The 26,374-nt window shown below is 59.4% G+C and overlaps 2 protein-coding genes across 2 annotated transcripts; one reads left to right on the top strand and one right to left on the bottom strand.

Annotated features, from left to right (window-relative positions):
• Nucleotides 1-1,866: 1,866 nt before the first annotated feature.
• On the top strand, nucleotides 1,867-2,854 carry PDYN (prodynorphin). The gene is made up of 2 exons (XM_054391968.1): nucleotides 1,867-2,037; nucleotides 2,282-2,854. The coding sequence occupies exons 1-2, from the start codon at nucleotides 1,909-1,911 to the stop codon at nucleotides 2,852-2,854; spliced, it is 702 nt and encodes a 233-aa protein (XP_054247943.1). The 5' UTR covers nucleotides 1,867-1,908.
• Nucleotides 2,855-5,777: 2,923 nt separating this feature from the next.
• On the bottom strand, nucleotides 5,778-17,072 carry LOC128975161 (tyrosine-protein phosphatase non-receptor type substrate 1-like). The gene is made up of 8 exons (XM_054391965.1): nucleotides 17,000-17,072; nucleotides 9,978-10,337; nucleotides 9,432-9,746; nucleotides 8,898-9,245; nucleotides 8,109-8,210; nucleotides 7,272-7,296; nucleotides 6,822-6,861; nucleotides 5,778-6,032 (listed from the first exon to the last, which is right to left on the bottom strand). The coding sequence occupies exons 1-8, from the start codon at nucleotides 17,070-17,072 to the stop codon at nucleotides 5,778-5,780; spliced, it is 1,518 nt and encodes a 505-aa protein (XP_054247940.1).
• Nucleotides 17,073-26,374: the final 9,302 nt, after the last annotated feature.

Here is a 26,374-nt window from a genome sequence, read left to right as displayed (position 1 = left end):
ATTTGCAGCAGGGTGTCCCAGGGTGCAGAGACACGGAGGGTTCTTAGCCTTGCTTGTGCTGCAGCTCTCCTGAAGTCCTCCAGCTCCAGCGGGGCTGGGTGCTGGGTGCCAGGGATGGGACACACCACATTCAAAATGCCAAGGGACAGGGCTGTGTAGTGCCAGGCTACGGCTGGGTGATGAACAGTGCCAGAACAGTCCCTGCATGCTGCCCTGGTGACATCCATGGGGCTGCTGGCGGCAAGAGAAGCACGGCAGGGACAACGGATGGGAAGTAGAGGGGAAAAGAGGGGGGGAAAACGTTCCCAGGGGGGCTACTGGGAAGCAGCTGGTGGTTGTGCTCAGGAGTTTCCTTCCCCTTGGTGCTGCTGCTGGCACTTACCTGCGCAGCTGGCGAGTCCTCAGAGCTGTCTTGGTGGCACTGAGGCGATAAGGCGGCAGCAAGGACTGGCTGAGGTCTTGCCATGCCCATCCTGGGCACTGCCCCTCTGCCAGGGGGGTCGAGGTGGTGCTGCTTGGTGTGCGGTGCCAGGCGAGGAATGCAGACGCAGCTTGGCAGACGATGGTGCAGATAATTCAAATTAAACTTTAATCTAGTGTGAATTAATACTGGGGCATTAACATTTCTTCATCAGCAGCAATTACAGTGCATTAGCAGATCCTGAAGGAGAAGACAATAGTCTCTAAAATGCGTCATTAACGTGTAACAGATCCCTCTGGGTCATGCCTCCCCACCTCAGATACAAGCAGCCAGGGAGGCAGGAGGGTGCCCCCTGCCAGCTCACCCCTTTGGGCTCAGCTCTGGCTCCCAGGGCCAGTGTGGCTCAGGTGGCACTGTGATCCTGTGGGCATTGCAGCTGGGGGACAGTTGCAGCCCCTTCTAACCTCACCCTGGGGGGTTCTGGAGTGGCTCAGCCCCTCCCTGGCATCATCCTTGGAGGTGAGAGGCTCTGGCACAGTTCCTGGCAGACTGACAGATGGTGACCATGGCTTGCAGGTAGGCTTGGACCTGAAATCCAACTTTTTCTGTGGGCACTGCAGCAGGGGACAGCAGCAACCTCTCTAACCTCAGCGGGGGGGCTGTGGAACGGCTCAGCCTGTCTTCCAGCCATTGCATGGCATCTTCAGCCCTCCCTGGCATCATCCTTGGAGGTGAGAGGCTCTGGCACAGCTCCTGGCAGACTGAAGGGTGGTGGCCATGGCTTGCAGGTGGGCTTGGACCTGAACTCCAGCTTTTATCCTCCATCCTCCTGCTGCACCAGCCCAGCAGACATGGCAGGTGGGATGGAGGGGAGCTGGAGTGCAGCAGAGTGGGGTGAATCCACACCAGGTGACAGCAGCTCCCCCATCCCCTTTCTGCCAGGGCTTCCACCAGAGGCAGCTCCCCCACCCCCTGTCTCCCACAGCTTCCATCCCAGGGCTTCTCTTCCCCAAGGCCAAGGGGGAGAGCTGGTGAATCATCCCTGTGGCACCACGCAGCCAGCACAGCACTGCAGGGAACTCCAGGCTGGAGAGAAAAAGGGCATGGAGGGAGGGATGGGATGGGACAGGATGGTGGTCCCCACCTTGGAAACCTTGGTGGCCCTAGGAGCCTGACCTTAAGACTTGTGCCAAGGAGCAGGCTGCAGCTGGGGTAAGGGATTGCAGCCTGCAGTGTCCCCACCAGCCACTCCTGTCCCCTTCCCTCCCTGCATGGCACCCAGGAGCAGCAGGCACAGGCTGAAGGTGAGTTGCATGGGCACAGATCCTGCTACATGTCCCCAGAAGCAGCCAGGCAGGTGGAAACAGTTGGTGCCCCTCACCGAGGGTGCCCATGGGGTGAGGCTGGGGTCCCAGGGGCTGACACAGGGTGGGTGACAGGCTCTGTGCTGTCTCACCATCCCCAGCAGGCAGTGGTTCCAGGGTGAGATGGCTCGGCAGGCACTGGCACTGGCACTTTGCCTCTCTCTGGCTGTGATGGCATCCACTGACTGTGTGACCCAGTGCTCCCTCTGTGTGGCACAGACACCCACCCCTGAGACCAGCAGCTGGCCCCTGGTGAGTGCTGGGGAGGGAGGGGGATCGTGGCAGTGGGACCATCATGGGTGCCAGTGCATGTTTGGCTGAGCTGGGTGGTGGTCGTGGGCACCCCACGGTGCTGGAAATCTCCAAGCTTTGGCTCCTTGCTGAGCCTGGCAGCACGGTGGGCACAGATTCCTGGGGTCTGGGGTGGGAGGAAGGCAGAGGGCTCACCTCAAGCAGCAGGGTGATGCCAGTGGGCACCCTGACTGCCGTCTTGCAGATGTGCCTGCGGGAATGCCAGGGCTCCTCACCACCCGGGCCCGAGTGGGAGACCTGCAGGAAGGCACTGGCACTGCTGGCCCCGCTGATGGCCCTGGCCGAAGGGTCAGACCCGGCCCCTCGGGAGGCGGAGGAGGAGGAGGAGAAGGCAGAGCCAGAACTGGGTCCTGGAGGGCTGGCTCCGATGCCAGTCAAGCGCTACGGAGGCTTCATGAAGAAGCTGTCCAAGGGGAAGCTGCTGGCCCTGCTCCGAGAGAACGCCCACACCAAAGGTGGCCTCAGCAAGAAGTTTGGGGGCTTCGGCCGCAAGCCGGGGGAGCGGGCGGCCCCCCAGGACTACCCGGGGCCAGAGCTGGCAGGAGATGGGGCCGAGCAGCCCACGGGTGGCGGGCCCGGGGGGCAGGAGCCGGCGGAGCTGCACAAGCGCTACGGGGGCTTCATGCGCCGCATCCGGCCCAAGCTGAAGTGGGACAATCAGAAGCGCTACGGAGCCTTCCTGCGGCGCCAGTTCAAGGTGACCACACGCTCGGACGAGGACCCCAGCGCCTACTCAGGGGAGGTCTTAGACCTGTAGAGCCAGGCGTGGGACGGGCAACACCAGGGTCCCCACGCCGCTGTCACACCCAGCCCCATCCCCTGCCAGACCGGTGCCATCCCTGCCCCACCTCCCCAGGGGACCACAGCTCCCCATCCCCAGGTGCCCCTCTCTGGTTCACCTGCCCATCCCTTAGGGACAATCAAAGGGACAGTGCCACCCCTCCGGCTCCTGGGGGGGCTGCAAGCCCAGCCTCACGGCTCCTGGGGGCAAATGGAGGAGGGGGACAGGTACCCTCCCCCCTCCCGCAGCTGCAGAAGTGCAGCAGGGTCTGGAAACCATCGGAGCTGATGCACTGGTCTCTGAGTGCTGGGAAGGATGAGCTGGGGCAGGATCGGGCCCTCGGGGCTGGTAGGTGGCTCATGCAGCCATGGGGAGGGGTGACTGGGCAGGGCTGGCACTGTGGCACCATCACCAGGGCAGGCAGCCAGCTGAGCACCACCCCAACACCATTCCTCATGTCCCATCCATCCCCCTGCACCCACCCCTCCAAAAAGGACCCCAGAGCAAGATCAGACACGTGCCCTGCTCCCCTGCAGCCAATAAAAGGCAGATGCCAATGAACCTGTGCCAGGTGCTGCATGTCCTCCATGGAGCAAATCAAACCCTTGGCATAAGGGGACCACACCCCACAAACTGGGGCCTGGGCTGCCAGGGGTGCCAGCTGTGAGCCATGCAGGCAGCATGCAGCAGTACCCTCCCTGTGCCATGGGTGCCAGGGGAGATGTTGGACTCCTCCACTGCCAAGCAAAGGGCAGGGCAGGGATTCTCAGCCTGACGTGGTTGCAGCTGAGATGCTGGCTGGGGATCCCCAGCAGCACCCAGTGGAAGTTCCCTCAGGAATTGTGGCAGATGGGACGGGGCATCCCTGCCAAGGACAGTGGCCACAGTGTCCCCTTCCCACTCTGAGGATGCTGCCAAGGCAGCAGCAGCAGCAGCAGCTCAGTGCTGAGTAAAGCCCAGCCTGGGCAGCAGGAGCCCTTCTGAACTTCTCCATAGTATCATGAAGCCTCCTGGCCCTGGTGGCACAGACACAGCCGAGCCACCAGCTCCAGGGTGATCAAGAGGGGATGTCCCTGAAGAGCACTGGCACACTCAGCTCACCCCTGGCACCCAGTGCCAATTTGGCCACCCCAGGGGTGCTCCTAAAGCTGGAGCAGGGCTGTATGGGGACCACTGGCCAGACCCTGCTCTGTCCCCTGCCTCATCTCCCCAAAGAGAACCAGCAGCACAGCCCCCATCCCAGCCTCAACCTCCTGCTGATGCCTTCCTCCTCCTTTTCCCTCTCTGCAGGGCAGTGCAGGATGAGGCCTTGCACTTCTACACACAGAGGAGAAGGCAGGCAGGCAAGCCCCCACCACACACCCCCAGTGCAGACGCCAAGGGGACAGCCCTGAGCAGGGGGAGAGGCTGAGGTGCAGGAGCAGCACAGGACTCTTCACTTTTATTATAAAAATATCTTGCAAGCAAAAAGAAGAAACAAAAAAAGAACCAACCAAAAAAAAAAAAAAAAAAGAGAAGAATTCTGTACAAGCAGTCACATCGTTTCCCAAGCAGCTGGGGGGGGGCCCAGCCTCATGTACCCACTGCTCTTAAGGCCACCCAGGTGCTGTGGGTGCCATCCCAGGGTGCTGGCCCATGGAGGGGGCACATGGAAGACACTTGGCCCCATGGTGGGTAGGCTGAGGTGGGGATGGGGGGGAGCCTGCCTGGCCCCACAGCAGAGCTTGGGAGGTGGTGGTGGGGAGGGGCTGGGGGGGAGGTTGTGTGAGTCTGTTAAACACTGCAGGGTTTGGGGGGGTCTAATTCCACACATCTGAGCCTAGTGTTAAGTACACAGCAGCACACCCACGCACGGCACGAAACACGGGAGGGGGTGAGCTCTACAAATTAACAGTTAGATGGCAAAGAGTCAAAACATCTCACATGGTACCTGTGGGGAGCTGCCAGCGGGGGGGCCAGGCTGGCAGGGGCACCCCCATGCTTTGTACAAGCCTGGCACGAGGCCTGGTGCTGGGCAAGGCTGTGCAGAGGAAGAGGATGATGATGCTTGGTGCTGGAGAGCTCTACCCAGAGCTTCCCAGGGGGGACAACCTGCAGCAGGGTGGCTTGGCATGCCAGCTTCCCAGGCCCCCCAAGCCTCCCTGCCTTCACCAGCTTCCCAGGCTCCCCAAGCCTCCCTGCCTTCACCAGCTTCCCAGGCTCCCCAAGCCTCCCTGCCTTCACCAGCTTCCCAGGCTCCCCAAGCCTCCCTGCCTTCACCAGCTTCCCAGGCTCCCCAAGCCTCCCTAAGCTTCCTGCCTTCACCAGCTTCCCAGCCTCAAGTTCCCAGCCTCACCAAGCTCCCCAGCCTCCTTGGCCTTCGTGTGAGACTGAGGTGCCATGGAAGGGACACTTGGGAAGGAGAGGCAGACTCCTCTGTCCTGCCTTTAAAGCCAGAGTTCATTTTCCAGGTGGCAAAGAGCCCTAGAAGGCAGCGTGGGGACCCCGGCTGGTCCCTGTGGGGTGGGGGTGGCCGCGGGGAGCCGTGTGGGCACGTCCAGGCAGCAGCATCCCCGTGGGGGCTGGCATGGAGGCACTGTCCTTGTCCCCTCAGCCCAGATGGAGCTCCCTGAGGAGCTGCTGCAGCGCTGGCTGACCCAGTGACCCTGGCACATGGAGGCTGAACAACCCCCGTGCCATGAGTGGTGGGGGTCCCAGAGGGATGGAGCTGGCAGCCCCCAGGACCAAACTGACCCCCAAACCAGGTCTCTGGGGATGGAACTGATCCTCAGAGCTCTGAGGGCTCCATCTCCATGCAAAAAACGTGGTCACAACTCATCTTGACATCCCTCTCTGTGCTTCCGAGGAAATCCTCCCGGGGAGGAGCAGGGGTGAGGCAGGGGGGGGTCCCTGCAGCCCCTCACTTCCTGGGGATCTGGACGCTGGCGTACTCGGAGCTGGCCTCCTCGGGGCGCGGGGCCAGGCGCTTGGGCGCCTTGTTGAGGTGCACCATGTCCAGGTCGGCGTAGGTGAGGTTGTCATCGGCGCTGGGGGCCTGGCTGGCCTGGATGGAGGCATACTCGGACTGCTGGCTCATCTCCACCATCCGCCGGATGCTCTTCCTCTCCTTCTCGAAGTTCAGGTCGGCGTAGGTCAGGTTGTTGGGGTCGGATTCCTGCATGACACAGCAAGAGCTGTTCCTCTGGCAGGACGGCTGAGGAGCCAGCCCAGCCCACCCATGGGTCATAGAATGGCTTGGGTTGGAAGGGACCTCCGAAGGTCCCCCAGCTTCTCCTCCCCAGTCCTGTTCTCCAGACCCCTCCCCAGCTTTGTTGCCATTCTCTGGACCTGCTCCAGCCCTCTCAGGGTCCTTCTTGGAATGAACCCAAACTTCAAGGTGTGGCCTCACCAGTGCCTAGTACGTGATGGCAATCCCTGCCCTGGTCCTGCTGGCCACACCATTGCTGATCTAAGCCACCTCCTTGGCCACCTGGGCACACAACTGGCTCATCTGCAGCCAGCTATGAACCAACACCCCATGCTTCACCCCAGGCTTCAGAGCCACCACCACCATTCAAAAGCCACCACTGCAGCCACCCCATCACCCTGTCCTGGTTGGGATGGGCAGGGAGCAGCCTGGCCAGCGATGCCCATGCAGGAGCTGGCAGAGGCTGGGTGGGATGGGCAGATTGCTGCTGATCACGACTCCACTCCTCACTGCCGCATGAAATGCAAAATAACTCCCCAAATAGCCTGGCTGCTGAGAGCACAGCTGGTTCTCCAGACCCTCCTGGAAGGAGGAGGAGAAAGGACCAAGGCAGTAAAGATGCAGGGAAGCAGCTACCCAAGCCCGGGGGCAGCTTCTCTTCGCTCTCCTGCCACAGGGGGGAGACACTGAGACGTTTCCTAGGACAGCCACCGCCCTCCGCGGCACACCCCCAGAGGTGTCTGCGGAGCCACGCACCTGGGTAGTGGCCTCGCTGCTCTTCTCTGGCTCGTGTAACCTGAAAGGGGGAACAGAGCAGGTCAGAGGGCACTCCTGCCTCTTCCCTAGTGATGGAACACAGCTGGAGCAGCTACAAAGCAAGGTCCCTGCAGCAGCACCCAGCAGAAGTCCTCATTGGTGAACGTTCCCACAGCTGGTCCAGCTGCATCTCTGCAGGTTGGAGACCAGGCTGCTCCCACCCCATTCATTCAGCCTCACCAAGACACAAGGGTTTGGGTGGGAGATCACCACGGGGGCAGGATCACAGCTGAGGAGACTGGCAGAGGCCATGTTCCTGCCCATCCCATTCACAACAAGCTTTTGGGGATCCAGCTCCATCCCCATCCCAAGGGATCTTGTTTGCAGGCTGCAGGTGTCCAGATCAGTGTGCCCACTGTGACCCAGCAACTGGAGGAGAGCAGCACTTACCTGGCAGATGGGGAGCTTTTACCTGCTGGAAGAGAAACACTTTAGAAAAGAAATAGTTCAGGAATTCATGGAAACCTCCCACACCCCACCCTGACCTTCCCCAGGTCCAGAGGTCCCCAGCCAGAGACTGCTCCAGAGCAGAGGCAGGGCTCCTTCCAGAGACAAGTGTCTGAAGGTTCATCATGGAATCCCACATTGGTTTGGTTGGGAAGGGACCCTTCAAGCGCACCCAGTCCAACGCTCCTGCAGTCCTCAGGGACATCCCCAACCAGAGCAGGTTGCTCCCAGCCCCAAACAACCTGACCTGCAGTGGGGCCAGGGATGGGGCAGCTCCCACCTCTCTGGGCAACCTGGGCCAGGCTCTCCCCACCCTCAGTGTCAAACATTTCTCTCTTCTCTCCAGTTTCAATCTCCCTCTGAGTTCAAACCATCACCTCTTGTCTTGTCCCAACAGGCCCTGCTCAAAAATCTGTCCCCAGCTTTATTAGAGCCTCTTTGAGTACTGCAAGGCTACCAGAAGGTCTCCCTGGAGCCTCCTCTTCTCTAGGCTGAACAACCCCAACTCTCTCAGCCTGGCCTCACACCAGAGAGCTTCCAGCCCTGCCAGCAATGCTGTGACCTCCTCTGGCCCTGCTCTGACAGGTCTCTGTCTGTGCTGAGGACTTCAGAGCTGCCCCAGCACTGTAGGTTAGGTCTCAGCAGAGCACAGCAGAACACCATGAACCCAACACCCGAACACTGATGCTCCAGAGGGAGGCAGAAAGGGTTATCATAGAATTATTAAGGTAGTTAAAGACCTCTAAGATCATCAGGTGCAACCTTGGTTGCTTTCCTTACCCTTGCTCTGCTTTGTCCGGATGAGGTACAGGATGGCAGCCACCAGCAGGGCCAGCACAGTGCAGACCACCCCCACCACACTATAGATGATGAGCAAATTGTCTGAAACATGAAGGAAAAAGGTCTCCAGGGACCCAGAAGTGTTAGCACCAACTGAGTCCCCTGCAGCCTTACGGCTGGGGGTTGGCCTGGTGTCACCTGAGGCAGGACCACAGCTCAGTACCTGCCAGCATCACACCCCTCCAGCCCCCTAGAATGCAGGTTCATAGAACCACAGAATGGTTTGGGTTGGAAAAGCTCTCCAAGATCATTGATTCCAATCAGCAACCCAACCCCACCACAGCCATCAAACCACGGCCCCAACTGCCATGGCCACACATTTCTTGAACACCTTCAGGGATGGGGACTCCACTACCTCCCTGGGCAGCCTCTGCCAATCCCTGACCACCCCTGCAGCAAAGAAAACCTCCCCTGGCACAATTCCAGGCCATTTCCTCTCATCCTATCACCTGAGACTGGGGAGAAAAGGCCAACCCCCACCTGGCTCCAGCCTCCTTTCAGGGAGCTGCAGAGAGCAATGAGGTCTCCCCTCAGCCTCCTTCTCTCCAGGCTGAACACCCCCAGCTGCCTCAGCTGCTCCTCACACCACTTGTGCTCCAGACAAGCCTAGACACAAGACTTTGTGTCCTCAAACAAGATCCTGGGGGGACCTTGAGCTCTCTCAGGGTGGGGGTCACGGACAGCTTCCATCCTTGCCCTCAGGGCCACCTGCCAGCAGCTCTCACTCACCACTGTCTGCTGGGCGCTGCTCACCCAGCCCCTCCTTGCCTGGCACAGCGACCCAGAGGGTGACTGTGCTGCTGATGGGGTCCTGGCCGTCGTGCACCACCCGGCAGGTGAAGGCTGACCCATTCCTGTCCTCCGTCGCCTGCACCTCCAGCAGGCTGCTCAGCTGGAACAAGCCCTGCGGCGTCTGCACCGCCCGGGAGGTGTTCTCCACCCGCAGCTCCCTGCCGCCCTCCAGCCAGCTCAGGGCCAGGTCCCGCGGGTAGAAGCCTTCCACGCGGCAGGTGAGGGTCAAGGTCTTGTTGACTTCCACAGAGCTGGAGCCAGGGAGCAGGCGGAGGCTGGGGGCCACTGGGGAGAGAAGGGGTCATGGTGTGCCCCAGCTCTGCTGCCCACAGCCTGCCCTGGTCCTGTCCCAGGGCCCCCAGCCCCACAGTGCTGGGCTGTGCCCCACAGCCCTTTGCCCTGTCCCAGCACCCTCAGCCCCCCAGTGCTGGGCTATGCCCCCAGCCCTGTCCCAGCACCCCCAGCCCTCACCTCGCAGGGCTTCCCTCAGCTGGTAGGTGCCCCTCAGGGGGGCTGGCAGCGTTGGGTGCTGCACCTCACAGGCCAGCTGCGAGCGGACGTCCTGTGGCACCAGTGCCAAGGTCACTGTGCTGGACATGGTGTAGGAGGAGTTGGTCTGCCCAGGCCTGACCCGGGGCTGCTGAGCTGAGATGGGAGCCTGGTTCTTGAGCCACCTCACGCTGATGTCTTTGGGGAAGAAGCCTCCAGACTCACAGGTGAAGGACACTGATGCCCCTGTGCCTGCCCTGCGGCCGGGCCCGGACACGACTGGCTGGGTGGGTTTGGCTGGGAGGAGAAGCACAGAGACATCAGACCAGGCTCTGCCACTGCTGCCCAGCCCTAGGGCTGCAGGGAGGGAGATAACCCACTGGGCAATGTGTGTGCCCAGAGATGGCCCACGGGGCCCTCTCCCAAGCCCCTTCCCTGTCCGCACTCACCCAAAGGGGAGCCCACTGGGCTGGGCTGTTCCCGGTGGGGCTGGTTCCCACCAGGAGCTGTTCTGGTAGCCCCACTCACCATGTACAGACACCACTGTTCCCTTTCCATGCTGGAACACCTGGAGACCACCCCCATGGCCCACAGTTCTTGTGAACTTCACACAGTAGTAGGTGCCAGCGTCCTCAGGCTGAACATCCCTGATCTGGATGCTGAAGTCCGTGTTGGATTCATTCACCACCCTGGTCACACGAGGGCTGGAGCTGGTCTGAGCATAAATGGTCTTGTTCTCAGTGCCCCAGCCCTTCAGCCACTCCACAGGGCCAGGGGGACCCTCTCCAGAGATGGTGCAGCTCAGGATGATTGTCTGCCCTGCTGTCGACACCAGCTGCTCCTGGGGCTGCTGCAGCCTTAAACTCCAGCTCCTCTGGGCACCCACACCTGGAGCAAAAAACCAGAGTGAGCCTCATCTGGCCACACACCCAGCCAGGTCCACCCCACATCCTTCCTGGCCATGGCACAAGCTGAGCACACAGCTCTGGCTAGCCAGGACTGCGGTGCCCAGGGCAGAGGCTGTGGTTATGGCAGTGGGCACAGACCATGGGGCTGGTTAAGGCTCTGTCAGGTGCCCACATCTCGTGCTCTGTGCACAGCTAAACCACAGCCTGCTGCCCGCACACCCTGCTGGCTGCCTCGGCTGGGAGCACAGCAGGGCACAGAGCCCTGGCAGCCTGGACAGCAGCAGCCATGGCACTGCCTTCTCTGCCCTGAGCCTGCCCCATTTCTGCATCAGATCCAAGCCCTGCCTCGTTCCAGCAGCACTAAGCTGGTGCCAGTCAGGCAGATGCCATCCCTGCTTGTCACCCATGGAGCAGAGCACCTCAGGAATGAAGCTCCCTTATCCAGCTGACCACCTTGCACCTGGGAATCCCTGAATCCCAACTTGTTATAGTTGGAAGGGACCTCTGGAGCTTATCCAGTCCAACCCCTTGCTCCAGCAGGGCACCCACAGCAGCTTGCCCAGGAGCACAGTGGCCAGGGGGGTTTGGAAGCTCTCCAGAGAAGGAGACTCCACAACCTCTCTGGGCAGCCTGCTCCTGGGCTCTGCACCCTCACACCAAAGAATTTTCTCCTGTTCAGATGGAACCTTCACAGCCTACCCAGCTCCTCGAGGGGTTAATTCTGGCCTCACTGGCCATGCCAGTGCAGCTCTTGTGACTGGATGGAAGAGATTTCACTGCAGGTCACTGCTTAGGGGAACATTTTAAAGCAACACGGAAGAACCACTTCAGTCCTGCTGCTGACAGCTGGGGCCAGGCACTGCTGCAAGCCTGGAGCAGGCAGGTGGCACCCGGAGCTGGTGTGGTGGTCATGCAGAGAGTCAGGTTTGAGCAGGTAACTCCTGCTGCAGCTGAATGGTGGTGGCAGCACCTAGATCAGTAGGAGCTGCATCAGCACAGCCTTGCTACCTGGAGGGCTGCAGCTGCCTCTCTCACACCACAACAGCGCCAGGCAGTGTCTCTCCAGTACCCCCACAGCCACCCCTAGAATGAGATAAAGGATCTGCTGTAGGACAAACTGCTCTGAGCCCTCCAGCCAGGGCTGGCTCCAACAGAGGCTGGAGAGGATTCTTGGCAGCTGTATCCCTTCTGACTTCCAGCAGGATTCAGTGTCCCCACAGATGTTCTCACAGCCTGTGCAACTGTTCCATGGGCAGAGTCACCAGCAGCAGAGCTCCTCCAGACTCTCCACTTAAAGTCTTCTGGCCCAAAGCAGGAATCTGCTGCATCTCCAACATGAGCTGGCTGCTTGCAGCTGAAATCTTCCCCCTTGGCGTTCCCCTTCGAAGCCACGTCAAGGAGAACTTGCACCAAGCCAAGTTTGTCCCACAGGAGAAGAGCAGAAGGATGGAAACCTTTTGTGTCACCTCTGAATGCATCACCCAGGCTGAGCCTTGATCTTGTGCCCCAGCAGCAGCAGCCTGGCTGCCCTCACAGTGTGTCCTGGGTGTCACCCAGAGCTTGAGGGACAGCCCTGGCCCCCTGCTGCTGCAGCGTCTCCAGAGCTCCTCCATCGCCTGCTGTCCCCAGACCTTTCACAAGAAGTGGTTGAGAAACTCACAGAGGAAGTTTGAAGGCACAGAAGCATCATCAGCCTCCCATCATCTGCTTCCCACCGACTCCCTGCCTGGGGATGTGACACTGGGAGGGGACTGGGCTGCTCTGGGCACAGGGACTGGCACCCCTCAGCCACCAGCACCACTGAGCCCCTTCCCCAGACCCTTTGCACACCTTCTGTACCCTCTTGCTAATTGCTCCCTCACCAAGGTGGGCTAATGAAGCCTGTGTTGCCTCCTTGCTCGTGGGCAGATGGCATCACAGCAAGGGCCATGGGCCCTGTCCCATGGGAAGTGGGGGCCAGGAGCCAGGGCCCCTTCCCACCACAGGGACTCAGTGCCTCATGACCAATGTGTCACCCACTGCTCCTCTCTGCAATCCTGAGTAAAAGTTGTGGGGTGGTGACCCCCTGTGTCCCCTCATGGGTTCCCTGGGCTCAGAGGAGCCCAGCCCAGCCTGCAGTGAGTTGAGAACTTTCTCTTCATCCTCTTCCTCTCTCCATCTGTCCATCTCTCCATGTGCCACAACGTGCTGGAGGGGAGAGAGCCTGGGGAATCATGGAATTGTGTAGGTTGGAAAAGACCTTGAAGATCATCCAGTCCAACCCAATTATCCCAACACTGCCAGGGCACCACCAAACCATGGCCGTCAGCACCACAGCTCCAAGGCTTTCAAACCCCTCCAGGCATGGGGACTCCACCACTACCCTGGGCAGCCTGGGCCAGCCCTTGACAACCCTCAAGGGGAAGAAATTGTTCCTCATGGCCAACCTAAACCTCCCCTGGGGCAGCTTGAGGCTGTTTCATCTCCTCCTCTCACTTGTTCCTTGGAAGAAGAGCCCAATCCCCACCTGGCTCCAGCCTCCTCTCAGGGAGCTGTACAGAGCCAGAAGGTCTCCCCTCAGCCTCCTTCTCTCCAGGCTGAACACCCCCAGCTCCCTCAGCTGCTCCTCCCCAGCCCTGTTCTCCAGACCCTTCCCTTCTCTGGACTTGCTCCAGCCCCTCAGTGTCCTTCTTGCTTGGAGTCAGGGGCCCAAAAGTAACTCCAGGCTTGGAGATGTGGCCTCAGCAATGCCCTGGAGAGAGGGGACAATTCCTGCCCTGGTCCTGCTGCCCACACAGCTGCTGACACAACCACTCACTGGAGCTGACCCCAGTGCCAGAGCACGGCCAGGGCAAGCAGCATGAGCACTGCTGGACCCCAAAGCAGGTGCCATGGTCACAGAGATGGGGACTCAGCACAAGGCACTGGGTGGTTGCACTCAGCGTGGCCAAGCACAGCCATGCCCACTGCCTGGTAGGGGCTGTAGCTCCCCATCACCTCAGCACAAGGTTCCTGCCCTCCTGGGGTCTCAGGGCCTGATGTCTGCAGCCTGACTGGATCTCACTCTGCCAAGCCCACCACAGCATGCCGACACCTCTGCTGCCTGCCATGCCCAGGGATTTGCAGGCAAGGCACGTGGTGGTGCCCAGTGCTGGGCTGCTGGAGGTACTGCTGCAGCAGAGCTGCTGCCTGAGAGGTTTTTCCCACCCTTCTACTGCTCCCAAGAGCAGCCAGGATCAAAAGGGCCCCAGGCTGCTGCCTGCCAGGAGGAGCCACTGGCAGTTCTGAGTCTCTTGGTCACAGCAGAAGGCACTGCATGGCTCCAGGTAGCTTCAGCTGGTACCGGGACGTGGCTGTGGGGTATTTTGTGGTGTGTTGTGCTGTGAGCCACCACCCTGCCTCTGAGACACAGCTCTGCTCAGCTGGTGCTCCTCAGGTCCCCCCATTCAGGGCTTGTAGATCTGTTATCCACCAACTTCAGCCCCATCAACACCTTGAGCCCTGCTCACACCTCCCAGCTGAGGAGCACAAAGTGCCCTCAGACCACCCAGCCTCTCCTTTTCCCTAAGCTGCACCCAGCAGCCCTGCTCCAGGACTGACCTGACCCAATGCATGCTCAGAAACACTCCACCAGCAGCACCCAGAGCAGAGCAAAGCCCCCATCCCCCTGCCACAGAAAACACAAAGGGGAAGTTGAGAGAAAACCCCAGACTGTACAAGTCAGAAAATGCAAAGTTTCCCCTGAAGCTCCTCTCCTCCCTTCCCCCTGAAGGCAGCTTCTCCTCACACCCAGCAGAAAACATCTCTCCTCCTTCCCCTTTCTGGGTGGCAGCCTGGCAAGCCCCCCCTCCCAGCAAAGCCCAGCACAACATTGGTGCTCCAGCAGCAGGATGCCTTCATGCTGCAGGCACATGGGACACACACACCATGATTTTCTCACCATTCCACTCCAAACCTGTTCCCCACCTCCACAGTGCCACCCTATTTTCTCTCCAGGCTGCCTGGAGAGGGAGCAGAATCCTTTGGCCAGCAAGATCAAGGGGAGCTGAGGTGCTCTGAGCCTGTAATCTGCTCTGTCCTACACTCCAGAATTAGCAAAGGGGTTTAGAGCCCTGAAAAAAATCATCACCTGACAGCTCCCACGTAGGTAGGGGCACCCTTGCCATGCAGACCCAGAGCACTCCCAACCTGGAGAAGAGGCTTGAGCAGGGCTGTTGTGCTGGGCCTGGCCTGGCAGAGCTCCTCTCCTGTTATTCCCTTGAAGCTGGGAGCAGAGCAGTGCCCATCCCTCCCCCTGTGGAGCAGGTTTGCCATCTCAGTGACACATTTTTTTTTCCTCCCCCCTGTATTCCATCTTTTGAAGTATTTGATATGGAACAGATTGCAGGAGGCCTGGGTTTAATTCAGGAGAGGCTGCTTGGATGCTTCCTGATAAAAATAGACCCTTTTTTTTTTTTTTCCTTGCCAAGGAGCCAAGTAGGGAGCTCAGGGAAGGCCCTGGTGCTCCAGAAGCAACATGCAGCTGGTGACCGGCATCCAGAGCCCCACGGCCACTCGCTGAAGGAATGGGCTGATGAGCAAGAGAAACCCTAAAATAAGCCAGCTGGAATTTCACCTGCAGCAGGGCTGCCCAAGGGGGGAAAATAACAGGTGCTGCCTCTAAAATGGGCCTGGAATCTGCATCTGGGGAGAGGGAGAAGAGGAGAGACCCAGGGATAGCTGGGGAGCATGATGCAGATCCTGGAGCAGTTATAGCAAAGGCCACATTTTACATCCATGACATTAGAGGAAGCCTCAGATAGAGGCACCATTTGTAAGCTGCCCTCCTACAGCATTAGCAGAAACTCAGTTTGAAAGCCAGAGCCCTCAAACCAAAGAGATTTCCCCCTGAGAGGCTCTGGGAAGCACAGCTGAACCCTCACCCCCACCCCCCAGGCACAGAAGGGTTCTGCCCAGCACAGATTTTACAATAGGACTTTGCAAGTTGGCTTCCCAGCATCTCCCTCCTCTTTGCCCTACAGGAAGATCTCCTGTAGGACCTTCCCTTTTCCTCCTTTGCTTCTGCAAAGCAGGAGCTTGGGTGAGCCCTTCTGGAGTTCAGGCTTAGTTTAAGCCATGGCTCAGAGGGTCTCCAGCACAGGGGAAAGAAAAAGCTCTGCAAGCTTGCACCTGAAATCAGGGACACAAACCACCTCCCAACCCAGGGACAGTCCTTTTCTCATGGCTGGCTTGGGAAAAAGAGTGGTTCTTACTCCAAGGCCATGCTTAATGAAGCTCAAGAGCTTTGCTGAAGCCTTTCTTTCAGGGCAGGAAATCACAGTGGCTCCCTGAGAAGCTGCGCTCGCCGCCAAAGCCTTCTTGGCTTGCAGCAGCCTGGAGTTTGCAAGCTTGAGGCCAACACTTCTCAGTTGTTATCAGGCAACTCAAAGCAAGGAGTAGTTGTGCTGAAAGCATTTGCTTTCTGCTCAAGTTTGCACCCAACTCTCTGCTCCAGCAGAGATTCGATGGGCCTGGAAGAGAGCAGCTTCTCCCCACCGTGGGATGGGAGCCTGGGCTGGGCTGTTGGCAGAGGGATCCAGCTGCAAGGTCTGAAAATTGGAGGGGCCAGGCAAAAACAAACCCAAAACCTCAACAGCAAGATGCTCCTGAAGGTTCATTGCTGTTGGCCCATGAGATTCACACACACAAAAACAAACAACAGAACCCCAAAACAACCAACCCTGTCCCTCCCTGGACATGGGGCAGGAAGGAGAGAGATCCCTTGGCAATCTCACCCGAGGTGAACAGCACTGAAATGAAACCTCCTAGAAAGGAGACATCCTTGAAAGCAGCAACCACCACCAAAGGGCTTTGTTCCTGGTGGGGTGAGAAACTCCCCACTGCTGGTGAGGGAAGGGAAACAGGCAGGGAGCAGCATATGTGCTCTGATCATCCCTCCTCAGGCTGCAGCTTTGCTAGGGGACCAGCAGAGCCCCAAGCCCTTGGGGAGGGCTGGGGATACCCCTGGAAGGGTCTGGCAGCAAGAGGCTGAGGTGACCCAGGGCTGGGTGGTGTAAGGCAGCAGGGGGATGGTGCAGTCCCAGCACTCTGGTGCTCAACAGTTGGGCAGAGCAGCAAGAGCTGAGTTCCATCGGGGGTAAAGCAAAGGGGTAGCAAAAAAACCAAGCTGTGGGCAGAGGAAGCAGACAGCCCTTGCTGGAATCTCCCTGTCAGGCTGCCTTCATCCACTTCCACCATCCCTCCTCCCCATCTCCAGGCAGCCTCTGAGTGGGAATTTGGGCTGCTTGCTGGGATCTGCCTTTTGCATAGCTGGCAGGGGATGAAGAACAACATGCCTCTTCATGCCACTGCCTAATTCCCTCCTTTTTTTGCTGGGAAGTGGGGGAAATGTCTGCCTGGAAGTTTGCTTCTGGAGGAGAAGCCGTGCAGGACCCCCCCATTGGCTGCCATCACCACGGTCTAGGTCATCTCCTCCAAAGGTCAAACCAGCGGCGCGCAGCGAGGCGGCGCCGGGTACGGGAGGCGTGCGGTGGTGGGGAGCGAGCAGGGAGAATGAGGATGGAGGGGAGGGAGGAGGGGGAGAAATAGCCAAAATACAACATCAGGAGAGCAGGGTAGGAAAGGAGGGGAGCCGGGAAGGGGACCATAGCTTACCTGGCCAGCTGGGCAGGGAGAGCAGCACCAGGCAGGTCAGCGGCCAGGAGACAGGACGAGGGCCGCGGGCAGGAGGCTCCATCCTTGGCTGGAGCTGAGGAGCAGAGATGGAAGTGGCTTCAGAGCAGCTCCGGCTGCGGGTTTGGTGGTGTTAAAAGAGAAAAGGAGAGGAGGAGGGGGGCGGGGGGGAAGCCAAAACCAAAAGAGCGAAAGAAAAGCAGAATTGCAGCTGGAGAGAAGGAAATCGCTGTTTTCAGCCCCAAAATGAGGAAGGAGGGTTGCGCTGGGCTCCCTCCTCCTCCTCGGCTGCGGGCGGGGAGCACGCACGCACACACACACACACACACGGACACGGCCCCACCGGGCCGAGTTTTCCACCCCCGCACTCCGGCTGCGCTACCGGGGCCCCCCTCCCGGTGCCGAGCGGAGCCGCTCCTGGCCCTTCCCCCCACCACTCCCCGCCGCTACCGCACCGCCTCCCGCCGCCGTTGCCGTGGTACCGGGGCGGGAGAAACCCACCCCCGACACAACCCCCCGCCCCGGTCTCCTTCCCCGTTTCCCCGACCCTCCTTGCTCCGAGCAGCCCCGGGTTAAGGCGGGAGCAAAACCAGCACCGCCCGGCCCGCAGCGAAGTTGCTTTGGTAAGGTCAGGCCGGTGCGCTGCTGCCTTAAGGTGGGCTGGGGGAGACACCCCCCCTCCCGAGAGGGGAATTCCCTGGAGAGAAGCACCCCACCACCACCCCTCGAGAGCAGAACACTCCCCCCACCCCGAGAGAAAACTCCTCTGGAGAGAAGACCTTCCCCCTTCGGATAAGAGACCTCCCCAGAGATGAGACAACCCCCTCCAGGAGGAGACCCCTCCCTCCAGACCAGTCCTAGGACCCCCCCGCAGGGGGTCCTGGTTCCCCTCCTAGGGTGAGGAGGAAGCACTCACAAGCAGACAGGGACCCAGAGCTGGGGAGGAGGAGGAAGCAGCTGGAGGATCATCAGAGGAAGGATGGTTCAGTGGGCCCACTGCTGACTCAGGGCCAAGGGGAGGGTAGTTGGGGTCAGTCCCCCCACAACCCAGGGGCACCACAGGCTTCCTGTGCCAGGGCAGCCCAGCATCCCGGTACTGGGATTGGGGTCCCTGTGCTGGGACTGGGGGCTGTGTATACAGCTGAAGTCCCTGGGCTGGGGTCCTCATGCTGGGAATTGAGGTCCTTGTGCTGACATTGGGGTCCCTGATCATGGTGTTCTGGGGGGCTGCAAATCCTTGGCACTCCTGATCATGGCTGTTTTATGCTTCCTAAGAGGCCATGAAGGTCCAACAGCTGCTGTGGGACAGCCCCTGGCAGCATTTTGGGGGTACCACCACGACAAGTTAGCTCGGTTCATGAGGGTCAGGTCAAGGAGGGGAGCCTGGTGCAGCACCAACAATTGGAGAGTGGATGGGGAAGGAAAGGAGATGCCTGCACCCCTCTGGGCAAGGGGTTCTGAGGCACACCCTGGGAGCATGGGGACATCATTGCCATGGTGGCAACACCGCCATGGATTCCCCTCAGCAGGAACCTGTGACAGGGAGAGGCTGAGGACAAGGGAGCTGTGATGGGAGCTGGGGCGCTGAGGGAGGGTGCAGAGGAGGAGGAGGGTGTCTGGATGTGAGCATCCATGGGATTCACGTCCCCACACTGCCCCACACAAAGTCCTCCCCAGGGTGGGCACAAGGACCCATCCCCACCATCTGCACCCACTGCAGCTTCTCCCGCCACCTATGAGCCTTCAGCAAGCCCAGGCCAGGCACAGCTCACTCCCCTGCACCCAGCAACATGAGCACAACCACCTGCAGCCAGGCCATGATACTGGCATCTCCAGCAGGTCCCAAACCCACCCCAGATCCCCAGTGCCCACCCAGGGATGATGGGGTAGACTCTGCAGACCATGAGCTGCCAGCACACCCAGCAGCACACCCAGCAGCACACCCAGCAGCACACCCAGCAGCACACCCAGCAGCACACCCCGGGCCAGACCCCGAGGGCACCTCTGGGTGCCACGTTGTGCTGGGGCACCGTCTGCCAACTCCTCCCTCTGCCTTCCCTTCCTCCCTCCCCAGGCAGCGGCTGGGGCTGTCGGTTTTATTTAGAGCTTTGCCCAAATAAACAGCAGCGAGATCTGAAGGGACTTGGCACACTCAGCCTGCTCACGGCGGCGGCAGCCCAGACCCCTCAGTCCCCCCCAGCCCCAGCTACGCCTATGGCTCTCATCCAGCCTGAATATAGCTGCTTTGGCTGCTGGGAACCAGGAGCCACCTCCCCAAGCAGCTGCACTGCATCCTTCCCCGGGACCCTCCCCAGGGAGCTGAACTCGAATGCTGCAGCAAGCGCTGCTCCTGCTCCACAACCACCCCTGGCCAGCGCTGCTCCTGCTCTGCATCACCTCGCAGCCAGCGCTGCTCCCAGGGAATCCAGCTGTTTTTCTTTCCTCATTGCACATCTGGCAAGGGCGCGGGCAAGCAGCAGGACCCAGAGGAGCCCCAGGGTTTGGCTTTTGGCTGTTTGCACATGCAGCATGAAAATCACTCAGCCCTTGGCAGAGGGGTGGGATGTGGGGGGTTGCAGTGGTTTGGGGGAACCACGGGCAGCCAAACTCCACCCAACGCAAGCCTGGGAGTGGGCACCCTGGGGGCACAGCGGGAGGGAAGGTGCTGGGGGCGCAGTGTGGCTGCTTGCCTGGTTATATTTTTAAGTGGAAGCAGAGCTCCTGGAGGCTTTGGCTGACTGCAGCCTGTCTGGGCTGTTCTCCTGCTGAGCGTTGAAGGTTCAGACAACCTGTTTGGAGGTGACTACAAAAGCAGTGCCAGCCCCTGTGCCACCACAGACAGCTGGGAAGGAAAGTTAGGACTTAAAAAAAGCTTAGCAAGAGAAGGCAGCGTGGCAGAGCAGATGGTGCAGCGAGAGCTTCCCGGGAGGAGCTGCCATGGCTCCCCATTAGCAAGCATATGGGAAGGCTCAGCTGCCTCCCCTCCTGCCCACGGCCCTGCCACTGCCAGGGCCAGCATGGGCATGGGAAGGGTTGGGGAATGCACCCCGGGAGGGCAGCCCCTGCTCCATGGGCTGGCAATGGACATGGGCGAGAGGAGGACTCTGCTCCCTTGCATGCAGGATGGAGTCAGAGCAGGATTTGGGGAGGCACGGCACCAGCATTAGGAGGTTCCTCCTGCACCAAACACCCACAGCAAGCAGCAGGCTGCTGTGCTGCTTGGCAGGGTGGGCAGCACTGCCAGGCTCCTGGCACTGCCAGGCTCTGGGCTCCACTTGCTTTTTCAGCACAGAACCACAGAAACATTTTGGTTGAAAGACCCTGAAGATCAGCACTGCCAGGGCACCACCATGGCCCTCAGCACCACAGCTCCAGGGCTTTGAAACCCCTCCAGGGATGGGGAATCCACCACTGCCCTGGGCAGCCTGGGCCAGGCCTTGACAACCCTCAAGGGGAAGAAATTGATCCTCATGGCCAACCTAAGCCTGTCCTGGGGCAACTTGAGGCCACCTCCCAAGGAACAAACAACAGGGACAAAAGGAAAAGAGCCCAACCCCCACCTGGCTCCAGCCTCCTTTCAGGGAGCTGTAGAGAACCAGAAGCTCTCCCTTCAGCCTCCTTTTCTCCAGGCTGAACACCCCCAGCTTGCCCTCCCCAGCCCTGATCTCCAGACCCCTCACCATCTCCCTGCCTCAGCTCAGACTCCCAGCTCCCCTGTGGAAGCTTTGGGAGGCTCTCACCAGCCCCAGGCAGCAGGCAGTGTGTGGGACCAGGACAGCATCTCAGGAGAGCTTTTCAAGAACAGGTTGATTTTCACAGCGCTGAGGCACAGTGGGGAGCTTGCATCACGCTGCCAGAACCCTTTTGAGGGAGGCACAAGCTCTGGGCTGGGCTCAGCCATCCCTGCTAGTTCGGGTGCTGGAGGCAGGACTCTGCTCTCCTTGCCAGGGGGAAGGCTCCAGCCAGAGCTGTCCCTGCTCCCAACCCAGACCAAGGGCTCAAAGTGCTTTTGCATATCCCCTTTTTCAGCTGGGCAGTGGGACCAGCTGTGCCAGCAGCTTCTTCTCCAGGACGAGGAATCCTCCCTCACACAGGAACCCCCAGCCAGCGCAGCAGGACCTCAACACATCTGTGAAGGACTCCAAAAAGGTCCTCGTGTGAGCCTGGCAGCATCCAATGGGACAATTACAGCCTGGGCAGGCTGATCCAGGCTGAAAGTCTTGCAGCACTGGTTTTGCCCAGACTCTCCCATCTTTTATCCTTTAATTAGCAGCCTGTCTGATCCCCTCCCAGCACCCAGAGCCCCCAGGGAACGCAGTGGCTCTGCTGAAGTCACAGGTGATGGAGACAGGAGAAAGTTTCAGAGCCTTTAGCTCCTGCCCTGCAGTGCCAAGCCCCAGGGCTGTTAATGAGTCAGGTTTCACTAATGGAGGGCACAGTGGTTCTGTTCCCCTCAGGATCCCAGCTCAGTATGTCCAGCACAGTGTGGAGGTTATCCATGGCCTGACCAATCCATCACATCACCCCCCGAGGGATCCTGGAGTCAGCTCAGCCTCAAACCCCAAACCAGAGGGAAAGATTAGAGATAAAGGTGAGAAAACCACCACCACTTTGGACACCAGCCTGGAAACCACCCTGAAACCAGCACCCAGCAGGGCTGGTTGGGGGTGTGGGGGCAAACCCCTGCCCAGCACCAGCCAGCACCCATGGGAGTCCTCCATGACAAACCCAAATAACACAGCACAGCCCCACTGAGGCACTCAGGGGTGCAGGGACTCACTGCCCCAGGGAGGCTCAGAGCCACCCAGTTGTCTCCCAGCCCCACATACAACCCAGCCCAGCCACCAGAGAGGTGCTGGTTTCACAGCTTCCCACAGCACAAGGAGGTGTGACCACATCAGAGAGCTGAGCCCAGCACCCACAGAAGAGCTGCTCTGGTGCACACCAGCCAGAGAAGCTTCCATGCAACACATGCATGGGGCTGGGCACACTCACCCCATCTGTCCCTCACCTCCAAAGCCAAAAGTCATAGAATCATAGAGATTTTTGAGCTGGAAAAGCCCTCTGAGAGCATCCAGTCCAGCCATCAACCCAACCCCACCATGGCCACTAAACCCTGTCCCCAGGTGCTATAGCCACAGGTTTCTTGAACACCTCCAGGGATGAGGACTCCACCACCTCCCTGGGCAGCCTGTGCCAATCTCTGACCACTCTTGCAGCAAAGAATTTTTTTCCTCACCTCCAACCTAAACCCCCCCGGCACAATTTCAGACCCTTCCAGCCTCCAAGGCAGGTGGAAACATCCTAGAGCCCTCCTTCCTCTCCCCACCACCTCAGGCTTTGGAGTCAGTCCCTTCAAAAGGTTTTTATCTGGGAGAAAAACCACACACAAATGTCTCCTGAAGTCAGCAGCACCAATTACACTGCTGATATTTAGGGCTTCCAGCACAACAAATGGAGCTTCAGCTTCATTAGGTACCATGCCAATTTCATCCAAGACATCCAGTACACAAGGAGCTGAAATTAGTTTCTCTGATGGTAACTCAGAATGAGCAATATGTTAGCAGCAGGATGGGAAGAAGTGACCTGAAGCCTCTTTGCAGCACACAAGGGGTGGCCAAGCAGGACCATGGCCCAGGGAAGGGGTGAGGGCAGCAGAGGAACCATCAGAGAACACAATCATGAAGGTTGGCAAAGCTCTCTGAGATCATCCAGCCATCAACCACCACCACCATGGCCACTAAACCATGGCCCTAAATGCCACATCCCAATGGTTTTAGAACCCCTCCAGGGATGGGGACTCCACCACCTCCCTGTGCAGCTTGTTCCAATCCCTGAGCACTCCTGCTATAAAGAAATTGTTCCTCATGTCCACCCTAAACCTCCCCTGGTGCAACTTGAGGCCATTTCCTCTTGTCCCATCTCTAGTTCCTTGAGAGAAGAGCCCAACCCCCCCCTCCACTCCAAGCTCCTTTCAGGGACCTGCAGAGCCCATACCTGTCTGCTCAGCACAGGCTCCCTCTGCAGCTTCCACCACCACAGACACCTTCCAGGTGGTTGTGGGGGGCACTCAGCCACCCTTTTGTATGGGGAAAGCCCTGGGTGGGGAGGATAATGAACTGCAGATGCTCTGTTGAGGCTGGAGAAAGGTCTGAGGTGGGCTGTGGAGGTGCTGTGTGAGCAGCCTGTGCATGGCTTTGTCCCTCACCTTTTGGGGGGCTGATGGGACTGATCTGTAATTGCTTTGCTCAAGCTTTTGTCTGTGCTTTAGGGCTCAGCTGAGACATCTTGGGATGAGGAGGCAGTTCCTGGTGTGGGGGACTCTCCAAGGAGGCCATCTCTGTGCACCCCAGCCAGACCCACCACCCTTTACTGCAGCATCCTTGGGGGGTCAGGCTCCTAACTGCAGCCCACTTCATTCTAGTGGCCCTTGGGTGCTCTGCCAGGTCCCCTCAAAATCCACAGAATGATTTTCAGGGTGGGATGCTGGCACTGCCTGCCAACGCCAGGCTGGAGTGATGCTCCCAGTGCCCTCATGGTGTCAATGCACCACCAGTCCAGGCTTTGGCAGCAGCAGAAGAGTCTGGACAGCATCAGACCATCTACCATCATCCACAGAGCAAGAAAAGCTGCAGCAGGGTCCATATCCACACCATGGCTTACCATGGTCATAGAACCATGGAATGGTTTTGGGTGGAAAAGATCTTGAAGATCATCAAGTCCAACCCTTAACCCAGCACTGCCAGGGCACCACTAAACCATGGCCCTCAGCACCACAGCTCCACAGCTTTGAAGCCCCCCCAGGGACAGGAGCTCCACCACTGCCATGGGCAGCCTGGGCTAGGCCTGGTCAGAGCTTTTGGGGGAAGAAATTGTTTCTCATGTCCAACCTAAACCTCCCCTGGGGCAACTTGAGGCCATTTCTTCTTGTCCTGTTGACTGTTGCATGAAAGAAGAGCCCAACCCCCACCTGGCTCCAGCCTCCTTTCAGGGAGCTGTACAGAGCCAGAAGGTCTCCCCTCAGCCTCCTTCTCTCCAGACTGAACACCCCCAGCTCCCTCAGCTGCTCCTCCCCAGCCCTGTTCTCCAGACCCTTCCCCACCTTCATTGCCCTTCTCTGGACCTGCTCCAGCCCCTCCATGTCCTCCTTGCAGCCAGAGGTGCCTGCAGCTGGCAGCAGCAGCCTGTGAGGTGCCTCCCAGTGGGTAACTCAGCAGAGCTTCCTTAATGCAGCCGGGCAGGCTGGGCTGGGGGAATTCCTCCCGATGCAAAGCAGGAAAGGTGGCTGCTATCCTGTGCCTGGCCTGGAAGCTGCCCTGGTGACCTGGAGGTGATGGGCAGAGGGATCTGTGCTCTGGGGTGAAACTGCTGACGGGGTGGGAAAAGCCAGCTGCAGGCAGCAGCTCGGAAGGATGGATCCGGCAGGGCCAGCGCCTGCTCAGCCGCCAGTTAGCTGCCAGTTAGCTCCTGGTTAGCTGCCAGTTCGCTGCTGGCTAGCTCCTGGTCAGCTGCCACAAGTGCTGGGAGGGTTGTGGTGACCTTTGTTCAGTGGGTTGTGATGACTCTGCAGGCAGGATCCTGTCCCTTTGCACTGCAGGAGAATCTGCTCGCTGCTGGGGGCACGGCAAAGCCTCGGTGGTGCCATGCTGCAGCCTCCTGCAGAGGGGCACCAGGGCAGCAGGCAGCTGTCACCCAGCAGCTCACTGCAGGGCACAGGGGGGGCCCAGCCCTGCCCCCTGTGTGCCAGTAGTTGCAAAGCTGGGGGTGGATGGGGTGCAGGCTGTGGGGGTGCTGCAGGAGCAGGGCAGGGATCATTTGCCTGTGCTCAGCACTGCTGAAGCTGCACCTCCAATCCTGGGGTCAGTTTTGGGTTCCTCACCCCAAGAAGGACACTGAGGGACTGGAGCAGGTACAGAGAAGGGCAACAAAGCTGGGGAAGGGTCTGGAGAACAGGGCTGGGGAGCACCAACTGAGGGAGATGGAGGTGTTCAGCCTGGAGAAAAGGAGGCTGAGGGGAGACCTTCTGGCACTCTACAGCTCCCTGAAAGGAGGCTGGAGCCAGGTGGGGGTTGGTCTCTTCTCCCAGGAACAAGGCACAGAACAAGAGGAACTGGCTTCAAGTTGTCCCAGGTGAAGTTTAGGTTGGACATGAGGAACAATTTCTGCACCCTCAGGGTTGTCAAGGCCTGGCCCATGCTGCCCAGGGCAGTGGTGGAGTCCCCATCCCTGGAGGGCTTTCAAAGCCCTGGAGATGTGGTGCTGAGGGCCATGGTTTGGTGGTGCCCTGGCAGTGCTGGGGTAAGGGTTGGACTCCATCACCTTCAAAATCTTCTCTAACCAAACCCATGCAGTGATTCTGTGATGCACATTGTGTGGGTGCCTTTGAGCCCACAGAACAACGCTGGAGGTCTCCCCTTGGTGATACTGCCAGGACCACAGCAGGGTGAGGAGCCTGGCTGGGGGAGAATTGATATCATCTCAGTTTTTCTTCTACCTGACTTTGTTTTTCACCCCTCTTCATCCTCTCCAAGCTCTTTGCTGCTTGCAAATGCTTATCAGGAGAGCCCCCCTAGTGGTGCCAGCGAAGGGCGGGTGCTGGCGGGCACGGCGGCTGCGGTTGGGGGCAGACTGAGCTGCCTGGTGAAGGCCCTCAGCAGCTGCAGCTGAAAATAAAACTGCTAATGGGGGGGATTCATCCTCTGCAGCTCTCTCAGCCCATCACTTCCTGCTCACCACAGCTCCAAGGCACCAGGATGCCTGCAGGACCTTGAAGCTGGGGAGGCCTGGGGAAGGCATTTGTCCTGCTGGGCTTTCCCTGGCCAGGATCTTGACGCTTTGGAGGTGTGGAGAGGCTGAGATGGGAAGGGGGGTGCGTGGGGGGGAATCAGGACATTTAGGAGAACCCCAAACCAGCCTTTGCTGAGGGTTATCAGTGAGGGAGCTGAGATAAGATGTGGTTGGCAGCCAGGGCTTCCCCAGGGCTAGCTGTAAGCACCATAGGCAACGTGCAGGGGGGGTGCACCCCCCAAGACAGCTGGATCCAGCCCTAAAGAGGGGCTGCTGCTGGCTCTACCGGCCCCCAGCACCGTCCCCTGCCCTTGCACTGGGCTGTCCCCGTGGTGGCTGTCCCCACAGCAGCTCCGGGGCCGGGTGCTGAAGCTGGGGGCTGTTTATTTTAGTCCCATCGAGACCAGACAGCTCCGTGCTGCCTGACCAGCACTTCCAGTCATCCAGAGGCTCCTCCCGCTGCTGGGAGCTCACAGAAAATGCTTCTGCAAGGGGTTTGTGGTGCTGGGAGCTTTTTCTTGGTTGTTTTTGGGGTTTTTTGTTTTTTTAATGCTGAAGCTGGAGGGCAATACAAAGCAG

Source organism: Indicator indicator, chromosome 24 (genome assembly GCF_027791375.1).
Source record: "Indicator indicator isolate 239-I01 chromosome 24, UM_Iind_1.1, whole genome shotgun sequence".
In the NCBI taxonomy this organism is placed as follows: domain Eukaryota; kingdom Metazoa; phylum Chordata; class Aves; order Piciformes; family Indicatoridae; genus Indicator; species Indicator indicator.
The sequence above is the reverse complement of the archived record's forward strand: the minus strand, read 5'-3'. Positions and strand labels throughout refer to the sequence as shown.

What these genes read in the sequence shown, in the direction of transcription:
- PDYN (XM_054391968.1), top strand. Translation starts at nt 1,909, where the DNA reads ATGGCTCGGCAGGCACTGGCACTGGCACTTTGCCTCTCTCTGGCTGTG. An exon ending in AGACCAGCAGCTGGCCCCTG is followed by an intron (nt 2,038 to 2,281) that starts GTGAGTGCTGGG and finishes GCCGTCTTGCAG; the next exon opens with ATGTGCCTGCGGGAATGCCA.
- LOC128975161 (XM_054391965.1), bottom strand. Translation starts at nt 17,072, where the DNA reads ATGGAGCCTCCTGCCCGCGGCCCTCGTCCTGTCTCCTGGCCGCTGACC. An exon ending in AACAGTGGTGTCTGTACATG is followed by an intron (nt 9,747 to 9,977) that starts GTGAGTGGGGCT and finishes TTCTCCTCCCAG; the next exon opens with CCAAACCCACCCAGCCAGTC. An exon ending in AAAAGCTCCCCATCTGCCAG is followed by an intron (nt 6,862 to 7,271) that starts GTAAGTGCTGCT and finishes TCCCCCTTTCAG; the next exon opens with GTTACACGAGCCAGAGAAGA.